At 41.0% G+C, this 15,720-nt stretch overlaps 1 protein-coding gene across 5 annotated transcripts in view; it reads left to right on the forward strand.

The window, feature by feature from the left end:
- LOC123857300 (protocadherin alpha-C2) overlaps window positions 1-6,014 on the forward strand; it is a 104,301-nt gene extending 98,287 nt beyond the window's left edge. For 2 of the 5 annotated variants that reach the window (XM_064596004.1, XM_045894014.3), the window contains exon 4: window positions 4,155-6,014. In XM_064596004.1, the coding sequence (XP_064452074.1) occupies window positions 4,155-4,465 (311 nt within the window). In that variant the 3' untranslated portion in view covers window positions 4,466-6,014. The remainder of the gene's footprint in view (window positions 1-4,154) is intronic. The other 3 variants (XR_010413030.1, XM_045894019.3, XR_010413029.1) reach the window with 3 other exon arrangements.
- Window positions 6,015-15,720: the final 9,706 nt, after the last annotated feature.

The following is a 15,720-nucleotide window of genomic DNA, read 5'->3' on the forward strand; positions in this document are numbered from 1 at the left end:
ACTCCCAGTGCTTTGCCCAAATAGACGCATATTTACAACAGGATCTTCTCCTGTGCTGGGACTTCAGGGTTACGGTGATACAGTTAGGATCAAATAATTTATTTATTTTTAGGATTCAACTAATTTATCCTTTGTTTTGGACAGAGTAGGTGTCAAAATACATGTGTAGCCAAAATGTTCTCTAATTCACATGCTAAGAATTAGCATATTCTTCTTCTTTTCACATCTGAAACTGCGTCATGTACCTCTTGTGTAGGTTTTTCCCCATCACCTGAAGACAATTAAAGCACTTTGAGTATAATTGCAGACAAATGTTCTGCAATCCCTTGGCAGTTCTTAGTTTGGGGGGCATCGTCTACTTGTTCAGCTGCCTCTTCTCTTTACCAGCATTATCGAAACCTCCATTTTGAAAATTATGACAGCAAACTTGAGACCCCAGAGGCCCTGAGAAGTGGCTGGAGAAACAGTAGTATGGTCCCTGACTTCAAATGAGATTCAGGTATTTCAGTGGTGTTTACAAGAACAAATGCCCAGGGCGGCTTTCAGTGTAGAAAGGCTAAAAAAAGTTAACAACACTAATTGCTCCAGGGAATGCCCTGTTTACAACAGCTCTTAGAACCTCAGGTCTTGTGGTTTTTTGTTTCTTTTTTTGAAAGAGATTCTCTTTAATATTTTTTTTTTTTTTTACTGAAGTATAGACATATAACATTATATTAGTTTCAGGTATACAGTATAATGATTTGATATTCGTATACGTTGTAAAATGATCACATTAAGTCGAGTTGACATGTCACTATACAGTTACAAAAGAATTTTTTGTGTGTGATGAGAACTTGAAGATCTACTCTCTTAGTCACTTTCAAATATGCAATACAGTATTATTAACTATCATCACCATGACTTACTAATTTATAACTGGAAGTCTGTACTTTTGACCTCCTTTACCCATTTTTTAAAAATTTTTAAAAAAGATTTTATTTATTTATTTATTTGAGAGAGCGAATGAGATAGAGCGAGCATGAGAGGGGGGAGAGTCAGAGGGAGAAGCAGACTCCCTGCTGAGCAGGGAGCTCGATGCGGGACTTGATCCCAGGACTCCAGGATCATGACCTGAGCCGAAGGCAGTTGCTTAACCAACTGAGCCACCCAGGCGCCCCTCCTTTACCCATTTTGCCCACACCTGTCGCCTTCCTGCCTCTGGCCTCCACCAGTCTGTCAGTGAGCTTGGCTTTTTGGTTTTGGTTTTGTTACTGTGGTTGTTTTTTAGATTCCACATATAAGTGAGATCATACAGTATTTGTCTTTTTCTTTCTGACTTATTTTGCTTAGAATAATGCCCTGAGAGTTCATCCATGTTGTTGCAAATGGCAAGATTCCATTCTTTTTATGGCCAAATAATATTCCATTATATAGATTGTCAAACCTAAAAATAAAAGAGCCAGTTCTTTTACCAGCAAAATGAGTTTATTAGGGAATAGCAGAGGAATTACAATTTGGGACAAGCAAGTTATGACAAACCACAGGCAAATCCAAAGAGACAAAGGAAAGGTCACCTCTTATTAGGTTTTAGGAGGAAATTGGGGAGGGCTGTTTCGAACAAAAGTTCTTTGGGGGGGGCGCATGGGTGGCTCAGTCGGTTAAGTGTATGACTCTTGATTTCCACTCAGGTCATGATCTCAGGGTTGTGGGATTGAGCCCGGCATCCAGTTCCACGCTCTGTGGGGAGTCTGCTTGAGATTCTCTCACTTCCTTTCCCTCTGCCTCTCCCCCTCTAAAAAAAGTTCTTTGGAAAAGAACAAGAGTCTGAGATTGTGGTGGTTTCTCTTTGGCTTCAGGTGGTGGTTAGTGTGTTGTTGCTAGGACAGGGAGAGATTGTCCTTTTTAAAAAAAAAAAAAAGCAGGAGATAAAATTCCTATGTGAAAAGTATCTCTCTTTGTCAAGTTAAGAATTACCTTCTTTTTTCCTGCTGGTAGTGCAGGCTGCTAGGAGTGGTATATGCGAGAGTGTTCCCCGCTTAGGGCTTCCTGACTCCTTTTTTTTAACGTAAGCTCTACCTGCAACCTGGGGCTTGAACTCACCACCCAGAGATGGAGAGTCTCATGCTCCAGGGACTGAGCCAGCCAGATGCCCTTCCTGACACCATTTTAAATGAGATTTTCTTTACTCATTTTTACAATATTTACATTTTCTTTATCCATTCATCCATCTATGGACACCCTGGTTGTTTCCATATCTTGGCTATGTAAATAACACTGCAGTGAACATAGGGATGCACCTATCTTTTCTTTTTTTAAAAAAAGATTTTATTTATTAATTTGACAGAGAGAGAGATAGCAAGAGAGGGAACACAAGCAGGGGGAGTGGGAGAGGGAGAAGCAGGCTCCCACAGAGCAGGGAGCCTGATGGGGGCTCGATCCCAGGACCCTGGGATCATGACCTGAGCCGAAGGCAGACGCTTAACAACTGAGCCACCAAGGCGCCCAGGGTGCACCTATCTTTTCAAGCTAGTGTTTTAATTTTATTTTTTTATGATTTATTTATTTGAGAGAGAGAGAGAGCTGGGGGAGGAGCAGAGGGAGAGAGAGTCTTAAGCACAATCCGTGCTGATTGCAGAGCCCAACATGGGGCTCAGTCTCAACCACCCTGAGATCATGATCTAAGAGTCGGAGGCTGAACCGGCTGTAAACACCCAGGTGCCCCAAGCTAGTGTTTTCTTTGGATCAATACCCAGAAGTACAGTTACTAGATTTATGGTATTTCTATTTTTAAATTTTTGAGGAGCCCCCATACTGTTTTCCATAGTGGCTACACCAGTTTGTGTTCCCACCAGCAGTGCATAAGGGTTCCCTTTCTCCATGTCCTCACCAACACTTGTCTTTTTGATGACTGCCGTACTGACAAGTGGAAAACGACCATTCCATGTACCTGTTGGCCAAGTGTATGTCTTCTTTGGAAAAAAGTCTATTCAAATCTTCTGCCTATTTTTTAATCAGATTGTAGGCATTTTTGCTGTGGAGTTGTAAGAGTTCTTCATATATTTTGGATATTAACTACTTAACAGATACACAATTTATAAATATTTTCTCCCCTACAGTAGGTTGCCTTTTCATTTTGTTGATGGTTTAATTTGTTGGACAGCAGCTTTTTAGATGTAGTATAGCTTCTTTTTGCTTTTTTCGCTTTTGCTTTTAGTGTCAGATTAAAAAAGACTCATGTCATGGAGCTTATTGCCTATGTTTTCTTTTAGGAATTTTATGCTTTCAGGTCTTACATTCGAGTCTTTAATCCATTTTGAGTTTATTTGTGCGTGTGGCATAAGACAGGGGTCCAGTTTCATTCTTTTGCAGGTAGCTGTCCAGTTTTCCCAACACCACTTACTGAAGAAACTGCCCTCTCCCCAGTGTATATTCTTGCCTCCTTTGTTGTAAATTGATTGACCATATATGTGTTGGTTTACTTCTGGGTTCTCTATTCTGTTCCATTGATCTAAGTGTCTTTTTTTATGCCAATACTATACTGTTTGATGACTATAGTTTTGTAATATAGCTTGAAATCAGGAAGCATGCCTCCAGGCTTGTTCTTTTTTCTCATGATTACTTTGGCTAGTTAGGGTCCTTTGTGGTTCTATACAAATTTTGAGATGTTTGTTCTATTTCTGTGAAAAATGCCACTGGAATTTTGATAAGGATTACATTGACTCTATAACCATATCAATTCTTCCAGTCCATGAGCTGAGAATATCTTCCCATTTATTTGTGTCATTTCTTCCATAAATATTTTCGAGTTCATAGTACAGGTCTTTCACCTCCTTGGTTAAATTGATTCCTACTTCTTTCATTGCCTATTCTGCTTTGATCTAGTACATTTCCCATCTTATTCTCAGGCCAAATAATCACAACCGCATTCTTTAGGAAATTCTTCCCAAGGAACCAAAAGTGTGTCACTAGAAAATTAGATTTCCAGACCCTCTGGTGAGGAAATCTGCCCTCCTGATCGTTTCCAAACCCTGACCTTGCCCTCAGGCTTGAAGAAAAAACCCCTGCTCTCTCAGGGCGCCAGGCTCGCCTGCGCAGCTTCCCCTGTCTCCCGCCCACTCGCAGGGCCTGGAAGGCGTGTGTTGACTCTTGCTGACTTGCAATGCTCTGTCTTTCAGAACCGGAGGCCGGAGAGGTGTCCCCTCCAGTCGGCGCTGGTGTCAACAGCAACAGCTGGACCTTTAAATACGGACCAGGCAACCCCAAACAATCTGGTCCCGGTGAGTTGCCAGACAAATTCATTATCCCAGGATCTCCTGCAATCATCTCCATCCGGCAGGAGCCTACTAACAGCCAAATTGACAAAAGTGACTTCATAACCTTCGGCAAAAAGGAGGAGACCAAGAAAAAGAAGAAAAAGAAGAAGGGTAACAAGACCCAGGAAAAAAAAGAGAAAGGGAACAGCACGACTGACAACAGTGACCAGTGAGGTCACCTCACGGAAACAAGCCACTTAGCCAGTTTTTGTAATAATGGCAAATCTCTCCCATGTAGCAACTGCCCACTCCCTTCTCCTGTCTCCATGAGCCCTCTCCTATAGACCTCAGAAATCTGCAGAAAGTGCCCTGCGTCTGTGTAGATCACATTGAACAGGTTTTGTCTTAAAAGCTTTACTAAGTCTGGTGTTAACTCTTTCTCTCCATTCTGGCTTGTTTTCAGAACCTAAAAAGCAGACCCAAGTTTCCTTTCTCCTCCGCCGAAAAGGAGAGGCTTCCCAGTCCCGCCAGTGAGAGGTTGGACTCTCTGCCCTGTGTTCCGGGGATGCTGTCTTGATGACACTTGCAGGGCAGGCTCACAGGCTTTGAGATTGAGCAGCTTGGGTGTCGGTGGCCACTGGCTTTGTGTGGTCACGGGTGGTGCGTGAGCGCCGGACATCGGCTGGGAGGGGCCAGATGAGACTTAGTTGGCACGAGGAGGGCTGCTGGGAAGAAAGGCAAAGGAACAGCGGGGGTTGCCAATCCAGGGGGGATCGCGAAACGAAAAGGGACCAGGCTGTCTAAATCTTACAACTCAAGAGGCAGTGGCCACCTTCCCCCACTGACGAGGCTCTAGGAGGCCTCGAATCTGTCGGCTGTGGTGTCATGGTCCCTAAAACCCGCATTACACCAAGCCAACAGTTCAATGATGAATGGGGCCGACCAGGGTGACCGAAGCAGATCTGAGGTGTTTGCTGTGGATGTCCTTGTGCTCACTTTACTACAAATTCTTTTGCACACAATGTTTATGAAAAGGCCAGATCCTTTTCCAACACATATGCAAAAGCAAACGTGAAAGAAAACCCCAGCACCTCACTTTATGCTGTTTGTTGTTTGATAGATTTATTTAAAAAAGAGAAAAATCTATAACTATAAATCTTTAAAGAGAAATATGATGACTACAGTTCCCCTCAACTCTCCTCAAAAGAGAATCCAGTCTACAGCCATTTAAATGACGTTGCTGCTACAGAAGTGCTTTAAGAGAATTGCCTGAAACATCTGTATTATACTGGACACCTGCCAATCACAGCTTTACTCTTTCAGGTCACTCTGGGGCTGCCTCTTGCATGTATTAATTACTAAATAAAAGGATCTCTCTCTCTCTCTCTCTCTCTCTTTTCTAAGAAACAATTCTGTGCACTTTGAATACACAACCTTCTCTAGCCAACTATATCAATACCCCAAAATTGAAGAAAAATCATTGTTTTCTCATACACACAGTGAGCCGACTTTTTAACCCTCGAATTCTGTGGTTTGTCTTGGTGTGCTAGCCCACACCTTTTCTTTGGCTTAGTTTGCCTTTTTTAGAACACTCTGAATTGCTAATCTTGCTAACACCTATGATGTTACCTGAAATCAATCTCCCATATGTATGCTGTATGCTATTATAAGACTCCTGAAATATACTTACTCTGTGCTTGTGTATGTGAATGTTAATGCAACTATTACCTAGAGTGAACTTTAAGCTTTATTGTTGAATGTAATTCCATTATATTTCCTTTTGTACACCTGTGAAAAAGTGGAGTAGTGTTTTTTTAACCATTGTTTAATCAGCTTTTGTGTATGAAAGACACAGTAAAATTTCTTTCTTAAATCAAGACACTGGTGATTCAAGGAATTTTATTTATGGTCAGCCAAGAGCTGTCCCTTGCCAAGACTCCTGCTGGCAAGGGAATGGATAAAGCTGTTTTTTTCTAGTAACAATTCTGGAATGAATACCGTAGTTATTCCCTAAGGGTACGCAAGCACAAAATTTACCAATCTGACCTCGCTGAAGTCGCAGAATGCTTTGAAATTCTAATGCCATCTGGAATATCAGCTCATATAGAAGAACAAAATTTACTGTCACCTTAGATAAGAAATTTTAATTTTGTTAAAATGTACAATTTAGAAGTTTATCTTTTCCAAGTTATCAGAAAAGAGTTAGGAGTCTGTTATTAAAACAAAAACATTAAATCTCCCAAAAAAGCCTGTTTTGTCTACTTTTAGCTTCATTCTCCCATATTTTGAAGGGTGTGTAACTTCAGCTCTGCAGGATTGCATGGGGTAAAACTTGTTGCCAACACATGTGAACCATTGCTACATTGTAGGTTGTGATCATTTTGCCCCATTGAACCCATGTATCTGACCTTACGTGCCTTTTGAATACTAGGAGAATCGGGCTAATTTATTAATGATGATAATTATAATGTATCTGTACAGCACTTTTTACATTTGCAAAGTGCTTTCCAGTCCATGTTAGTTACTAGTTATTACAGCTGTAAGGATAAAACACGTCATGTGGATTCATTTTTAATTGGTGCTATTGGTATTTATTCTGTTATTGCTAATAAATGGAAAATGGTGGTATGAAAGAGATGGTGGTCATTTCTAAGTATAAGAGTAGGAGAAAAATAGAACGCTGATTATCATTAGCTGTTGTCACTGAAGGAAGTCTGCAGTATGAGACTTCCACGGTATCACTCTCTGGCTACCTCCCGGGCTTTTGTGTTCAGCCCTAAAGGCCAAACACCCAGTGGAATCAAGACTCAGACTCCACCATGTGACCAGAATGGGCAACCAGGAAGCTTCTGGGTCCCTTCCCAACACCCGGTTTCAGCCTTCTCTATTAAGAATTGCAACAAACCAATTTTTATCACTAGAGCCCTCCGCTCATCTTAATTCATTACTTGCTTAGCCTTCTCTCCTCTCTACAATTGGGCAAATAATGCCCTCAGGAATTAAACTTTTATTGAGTACAGGCCATGTGCTAGCCACTGTATGAGGTAGGTTCAGTTCACAGCCTATGTTCCGCAACAAATCGATTATATTTTCCTTCTGTAGTTACATTTTATGAGCAGTTGTTCTCGCCTGGGAGCAGTTTTGCTCCGCAGGGGACATTTGGCAACATCTGGGGACATTTTTGGGGTTTTGTTACTTGGATGGGCGTGCTACTGGCATCTAATGGGTAGAGGCCAAGGATGCTGCTAAACACCCTATAATACACAAGACAGCCAGCCACAACAAAGAGTTTTCCAGCCCCAGATGTCAATAGTACCAGGATGGGAAAACCCTGAGATAGAGTGACCATATAATTTGTTGTTGAATCCATTTTTGAGATGGAAATAATAATCAGGATACAAGATGTAAGCTGGGACTATCCTGGGCAAACAGGGATGTATGGTGACTCTGCTTATAGAGAGAAAAACTAATATTACACTATATATTAACTAACTGGAATTTAAATAAAAACTTGAAAAAAAAAAAACCTGGAAAAGGAGGGAAAGAGAGAGAGAAAGAAAAAAAAGAAAGAAAAGAAAGAAAGAAAGAAACCAGTATTGCTCTGTCATTCACTAGCTGGGGACCCTTGGGCAAACCATTGTGTCTCTCAGTAGTTCAGCCTCAGTTTAATCATCTATCAAATGGGAATAATTATAGTATGGACCTTACAGATTTGTGGGGCAGATAGAGCAAAAGAATCTCAAAAAGTATTAGCACAATGTCTGGCACACCACAGTGCTCAATAAAGAGTTGCTATTCTTAATAATCGATTTCTTCCACCTGTTCACCCTTCTTTTTTTTAAGATTCATTTATTTATTTTAGAGAGAGAGAGCATGTGTGCATGCGAGAGGTGGGGTGTGGGGTGAAGTAGGGTGGGGGGGAGGGGCAGAGAGAATGAGAGAGAATCTTAAGCAGGCTCTACGCCCAGAGTGAGCCCAACGTGAGACTTGATCTCACAACCCTGAGATCATGACCTGAGCCTAAATCAAGAGTCAGACGCTCAACCGACTGAGCCACCCAGGTGCCCCATCTCATCTTTTTTCAGAAATTTAGCTATACACTCAAGACACTTTTCCTACTGATTAAAATGTGAGTGATGGATTACAAGTCAACTTAAACTTTGCAATAAAAATATTTTTACTCCACATTTTTGCTCACTTCTGAAGGAAAAATAGTCAAGTCAGTTTCATAACATTTTACCTACTTCTATCATGAATAATAATCAGGTCTCTAAGTCGTCAAGGGACCAGTCTGTTTACAGCTGTTCCATAACAATGATCAGTGATCTGAAAGCCAGAGACCAAAGGGCTTAGAAATCACTTGGCATATAAATTCCACATGAGCCTAAGTGCAACAGCTTGTGAGAGAAATTGGAGTCAACTCGAACAACTTCTTTTGGCAGATGGGCAAAACACCAAAGATCCACAAACTTGCCTAGTGTCCTACAGCTAATCAGGAACAAACCAAGTTTATCTCTCTTAAGCACCAGGCTGCTTGATGTGGGTCTTAAAGAGAGTGCAGGATTCACTCTTTTGAAGAATTACAATTCACCTGATTTGAAAGGATGAGGTTCCTCAATGAGTATCAGAGCCTTTACTGTTGGCTTTTAGGCTAAAGTATGATTCTAAGTCACCAAAATGTCCTATTAGTGTATTTTATGTTTTATAAATTCAAAACCCAATCCTAAAGCACAAACGTAGTTGACCAAACACTAAAGCAATTCTAATGTTAAATCTAGATTTTAAGACCTCCAAAACAAGCGGCATGCTAAAACAAACACACAAAAAACTACAGATAAGCTTCCTTAGGATTTGAAAGCCCCGAGAGCTTCCTTAAGAAATGGCAAGCTAGCCACTCTTTGACCCTGTTTCGTCACTCTTTGTATGTGTTTCCTCTCCTTGCAGAAGCAGCAGATCACATAATTTCTCCCAGAATTAGCTTGGCTGTTGTCTAGCAGGACATATAATTGCAACCTGGGATGCCCCTTCTGATTTTATGCAGACATACGTACACACACAGACCCTTCTGTTATAATGAAGCAGGGGGCTTTAGGAAATAGAGCAGTGTGCTCTTCTCCCTTTGAAGTTGTGCCTAAAAGAGGTATATCACAACCCCATTGTCAGAACCAGTTGGGTAAAATGTTTATTTGGTTCCCATTTTCTCATGGGGTTGATCCATGGGGAAATGCCTGCTGCAACATGAAATCTTAAAAGTCTTTCGCGGATGCCTCGGTGGCTCAGTCATTAAGCGTCTGCCTTAGGCTCAGGCCATGATCCCAGGGTCCTGGGATCGAGCCCCGCATCGGGCTCCCTGCTCCACTGGAGGCCTGCTTCTCCCTCTCCCATTCCCTCTGCTTGTGTTCCCTCTCTCGCTCTCTTTGTCAAATAAATAAATAAAATCTTTAAAAAAAAGTGTTTCGCTTCAAAAAAAGTCTATGAGTTTATCTCTGAGCTTAAGTTAAGACATAGACTGACTGCTAGATTTACTTCCATAACATGGAATCTAGTCTGCACAAAGAAATAAGGGCGATTAGGCAGTGAAAAACATAAAGCCCAGCAATTTGTTAGGTTATGCAATTATCCTGTGACTGGAGAATCACCAATCCACAAAGAACATGAACAATTCAACCACTCAGCCAGCAGCTGGTCTTCAAGCAGAGCTAAAGAAATTGACAACTGAGGCATAAACATACAGGAGACTTAATTAAACAGCTCCCATTTTTAAGCTTGGCTTTCACTAGCCTAACTTGATTTAATTTTATGTGACACTAAATTTTTATTATAAAAGTACACGTTCCTCTTTATAAATTAAAGAATCTTACAGTTCTCTCTCACACAGGTATTCAATGTCTATATTTTCAGGTGTGTTTTTCCACATTTTCCTCTATGTGCACACACACTCACAATTAGGAAGGAGACCCGCCAATGATCATGGTGCTCTTCTCCCTTTGAAGTCATGCCTAAGAGGGGTCTATAACAACCTTACTGTCATAACCAGTTAGGTAGAAGGTAGAATATTAAACTTATGTGATACACGTGTATCACATATGCATAAGTGTAATTGTTTTCTTTTTCAAATTAAAAAAAAGACAATACCACACTCATTACCCTAAAGCTTTTTTTTTTCACTTACAGTAACATGGAGACTTCTCCAGTTTAACTCTAAGTCACTCCTTTTAATTCCTATACAAATTTCATATAATGGACAGATCACAAGGTCATAATGCATTTGCCTGTTCCTTTATTAATGGATATTTAGGCTAATCCAGATTTTTGCTACTAGAAACAAAAAGTGACGCCTGTGTGCAATGATAAATTCAGTACCTGAGCTTTATAAAACCTGGTCTAGGTGTATCCCAAAGAGGAATTTCATAAGGCCTTTAGGAACTTAATGTGATTCCCTCCATAGTAACCACAGTCCTCCATCTGAACCCATACTCAATATTGGTACTCAGCAATAAATTATGGCTTTATTTATATAGATGAATGACGAAAGCAGAAGAGACATTCACAAGAGAGAAAGACAGAAGTGAGAAAAATTTGTTTTCATTTACTTACCCACAATAATTTCTTGAGAGCTCCATTTCATCCAAAGACTTTTCTTCATCCAATCATAGACTGAGATGCACACATGAAAGAAGACAATTCAAATACTTGCTTGGGTCTACAATATATTAATACCATCTGGTTGAATACTGCATAGAAAACAGTTCAATTGTCTTCCAGGTTGTTACATCTTAGCTGAGAAGTAGACATATAAACCTAGTACCTGTGGACCGGATTTCATTTTAAGAAAAATAAATTGTTTATCAGTAATGACTCTGAGACAGCCAAGGATCAAGGTAGCCATTCATGTGTTAATCTGTTACAAAATCATCTGGCTCATAGCTTTGAAAGACTTGCCTCACTAAATTATTGACACGAATCAGGGTGCCTGGGTGGCTCAGTTGGTTAAGCGACTGCCTTCGGCTCAGGTCATGATCCTGGAGTCCCTGGATCGAGTCCCGCATCGGGCTCCCTGCTCAGCAGGGAGTCTGCTTCCCCCTCTGACCCTCCTCCCTCTCATGCTCTCTGTCTCTCATTCTCTCTCTCGCAAATAAATAAAATCTTAAAAAAAAAAAAATTAAATTATTGACACAAATCAGCCTTTCAAGAAAGAATTAACACTCCCAAGTCCTTAGGTTTATTCCAGCTTCTATGGCATTCATTATCCAGATGAAATACACATTTCCTCTCAACTGCAGTAACTTTCCAGATCACTTTCCTCTTTGTCTTCCTCAGGCCTACAGCCAATTCTCCAAGAGCAAGGGAGTCTAGAAGCCTCCGACTTCCTTTCATACCTTTCACAAGGGCAAAGCTACCTCAGAGCCCAGTCAGGTGTCTGGTAAACCAGTTCGGGAACACAGGTATGTGGTGCACAGGTTTGGGAGCAGTACCTGGAATAGGCAGTGCTAGATCTAGCCTGGGGGTGCTTGGAGGGCAGGGAGGTGGGTTTCTACAGGCAGAGCTTCCATCAGAAATATAGGAGCATTCAGTTACTGTCTTTGCAGAGATGTGGAATGAGAGGGCAGAGGGGCTGTGGGACAGGTCTATTCTGTTGGCAGAGATGTACACCGTAGAACAGATTTGTGGTCGCAAGTTAAACCAAATCCATCTAGATTAAGCTAAAAAGGACAATTGACTATAAAGACAGAGAGGTTGTCTCACTGAAACCAAGAATGGGAAGGCAGCCGGGCCTCCAGAAGAGACCTAGAGGCCATAAAGCCAGAACTGTTTTTTGTTTTTTTTTTTTAATTTCATCTTTTCTAATTATCTTTCTTAATCTGCTTCATTCTTCCCTATCTCTACAGACCATTGTTTCTCTCTTCTTTTCCACAGCTTCTAAATGTATTTATCCTTAGTTCTGGTGGTCCACAAAAACCTACCTTCTTTTTCTAAATACCCATTCTAAAATTCTTCATGGAGAGAAAAACTGATTGGATTGCCTGGAGTCTGGTGGTCAACTGTGGTCCCATCAGCTATGGGCCAGTGGGATGGAGATGAAAAAGAGAATTCCCAGAAAAGGGGAAATCAGACATTTAGAGACAACTCTAAAAGCTTGCTGACCACTGATATTCCTCAAGTGTAAACTAAACATCAGTGTATAGAATCTTAGAAAGTTAGGGCCTATAGGAAACTTATTTAACAAGAAAACCGAGGAAGGGAAATGTCTCATTCAAGGTCACAGCTAGTAAGTGACAAAGCAGAGTCATTCTTCTATTACCAGGGACTGCAAGACCAGAGGCCACCAGCAGTGAATGACAATACCCATTTCATGATACCCTTCACAGCCATAAGTAGTATAATTTAAGGTGGCCATATTTATTTTATTTTATTTTTTAAGATTTTATTTATTTATTTGAGAGAGAGAGTGTGTGTGCACACGAGCAGGGGGGAGGGGCAGACAGAGAGGGAGAAGCAGGCTCCCCACTGAGCAGGGAGCCTGACATGGGGCTCAATCCCATGATCCTGAGATCATGACCTAAGTCGAAGGCAGATGCTTAACCGACTGAGCCACCCAGGTGCCCCTATATTTATTTTATATAGAGAGTAGTACATCATTGTTATTTCTCTTTTTATTCAAAATGGAAATATCAATATTGATTAATTTTAAAGAGAAAGTAAAAATAATACAAAATTATATATATGTATCTTTCTCTCTATATATAGACATATATATCTTAAAAATAAAATATACAGAAGCCTAGAATTAGGAAAGCACCAAGTTCAGTATCTACAGAGAGGTACCACTGAGAGTTTGGAAGCTACACTTCCATGAACTTTTCAATGCATATATAAGTGGGTGCTGAAAGGACCCAATAAATAGCAGCCTTCTTCCTTGTCCAGAGTAATGAATACATTGATAAACAAAACAAATGAATGGCATAAGAATGCAAAAGTGCTACTTTCATTAATGATAAAGATGAGTTAGTTATAGGACAGAGATCAGTGTGAATGTCAAATTTAGGGACTAACTGAACCCCACGTTAGTCAGGGTTTCCATCCCAGTATCAGGCAGGAAAGACAGCGTGGAGGAGCAGAAGGGAACCAGTAATCCCAGCAGGGAGCCTACTTCCAAGAGGCAAAGGGGCAGAGTCAAGTATTAATAGTTTATTCTTTCCCACATTGCCAATCAAAATAAGTCATTCCAATCCCATGAGGCAGAGTGAACACGGGGCACAGAAAAGCTAAGAGTGTGACTCAGAGTCCCCTTTGCATGAGGGGAGCACCAGGAATGAGAAGATGCATTTTTCTGTATATATGTGTACTAGTCTTATTTCTGTAACTTGCTTTTTCCCACATACATATACATCGTTTAAATTACTTGCATATATTTCCTGACATGGTTAAACTACAATTTATTTAACCAGTCCCTGTTAATTGATATTAAAGGTTTTGCATATTTTTACCACTGTAAACAGTGCTACAATGAACACTCTTCTACCATGTTTGGCACATTAATCCAATATTCCTGCAGGATAGGTTCCAAAAAGTGGAATTACTAAGAAGCAAAAAAATATGCACATTAAACCTTTTATGCATATTACAAACTAGGCCCCTGCAAATGCAGTACACTCCTACCAGCCCTTTATGAGAATTTCTTGCCTAATGGATATTATCATTCCTTCTCATCTTTGAAAAGAAGATAAGCAAAGCATTGTGGTTTAATTTGTATGTCTTTGATTACCATAGAGTTGCACATTTTTTTCTACCAGAAATTATGATTTAACTGATCTGACTTAGGGTTGAAGTGTAAGCTGAGTGATAACGGGCTTTTCTTTTTGTTATGCAATTGCCTGAATTAAGGTTTTTTTTTAAAGATTTTATTTATTTATTTGACAGAGAGAGACACAGCAAGAGAGGGAACACAAGCAGGGGGAGTGGGAGAGGGAGAAGCAGGCTTCCCGCGGAGCAGGGAGCCCGATGCAGGGCTCCATCCCAGGACCCTGGGATCATGACCTGAGCCGAAGGCAGACGCTTAACGACTGAGCCACCCAGGCGCCCCCTGAATTAAGTTGTGATTGCTGAGGCATTCACTTTAAGAAAGGCACCCCCTGCAAAGATGGTTATGTCAAGTAACTGCAGGCCTCGAGACAGCCACCGCCCTCCACCCCTATCTTGGTGGATTTCCATACCTGACCTTTCAGGTAGCTAGTTTTTTTTTCTCCCTGCACTTTAAATTCCCATTCTTACATTTTAAATTCACCAATAAAGAGTGAGGCCATGAGGCTCTCGTCTCCAATAAAAGCAGAACCGCAGGTGTTTGCTCTCCTCTCTCTCCCCCTCTCCCTTCCCCCCTGCCCGCCACCCCCGCGACCTAGCCATTGGCCCCAGCTATACCACATACATAATTTCCAGTATCTGTAAGTAGTAAAGTTTTGTTTTTGCTTCCCCCCCAGAGTTTCCTTATGGTTCTTGCTGGGGGCGTCTTACAATCGTAAGAACCACAAGGGCCTCTCCAGCCACAGCCGTGGTTATTGATAGGCTGAGATCAATCAGCACAGAACAGGTGTCAAATATTTACCAGGATACAAGATGCCTTTAAGAATCCAAACAGCAAATTTGGCTTCAAAACAGTGTGAAAAATTGATGGTGTTATTTGGCCCAGTAGATATGTGAGATAGATTACAGTGTGTGATCTCAGAATCAATATTCAGTCCATATATTTGTGCAATAGATAATTACGCTAATAAATGCAGACTTGACATCTCAGTAGAAGGATGCATTAGGCCTGTGTCCCAGGGGGCTTACTGGATCAGGAGCTTAGAAACTATGGAGTACAATGGGCCACCTGCCTTTCTTCTAGACTTCTACCCTTCAGTCTTCATAGTGACTCTGAGACCAAACCAGAACATGCAAGAGTTTGTCTTCCATTTTCCTCATGTCATTGTTCCTGATTCTCTGAGCTCATTGATAGAAGTTTGACTAATTCCCCAAGTAGCAGACGTGGAGCCTGTTGGGTGTGGGTCAAATTCAAAATAAAACTCCTTTGAGATAAACTTTTTCATCCATTGATTAAAATGGTTATGCAGTTTAACGCCACAGTGTGTTAGCAAGGTACTTCTTTTGCCATCTTTCAGATACTTCTTGTGCCTTCTCTCGTATCCTCTAAACTTCACCTCTGATTCTGTCTGTTGTGGCAGTAAATAAAATCTTCTGTGGGCTTACATCAAAAGGAATGAGATCTTGCCATTTGCAACGATGTGGATGGAACTGGAGGGTATTATGCTGAGCGAAATAAGTCAATCAGAGAAAGACATGTATCATATGACCTCACTGATATGAGGAATTCTTAATCAGGAAACAAACAGGGTTGCTGGAGTGGTGGTGGGTGGGAGGGATGGGGTGGCTGGGTGATAGACATTGGGGAGGGTATGTGCTCTGGTAAGCGCTGTAAATTGTGCAAGAC

Source organism: Mirounga angustirostris, unplaced genomic scaffold (genome assembly GCF_029215605.1).
Source record: "Mirounga angustirostris isolate CCGP_5_RB_7025 unplaced genomic scaffold, mMirAng1.0.hap1 SCAF_7, whole genome shotgun sequence".
Taxonomy (NCBI): domain Eukaryota; kingdom Metazoa; phylum Chordata; class Mammalia; order Carnivora; family Phocidae; genus Mirounga; species Mirounga angustirostris.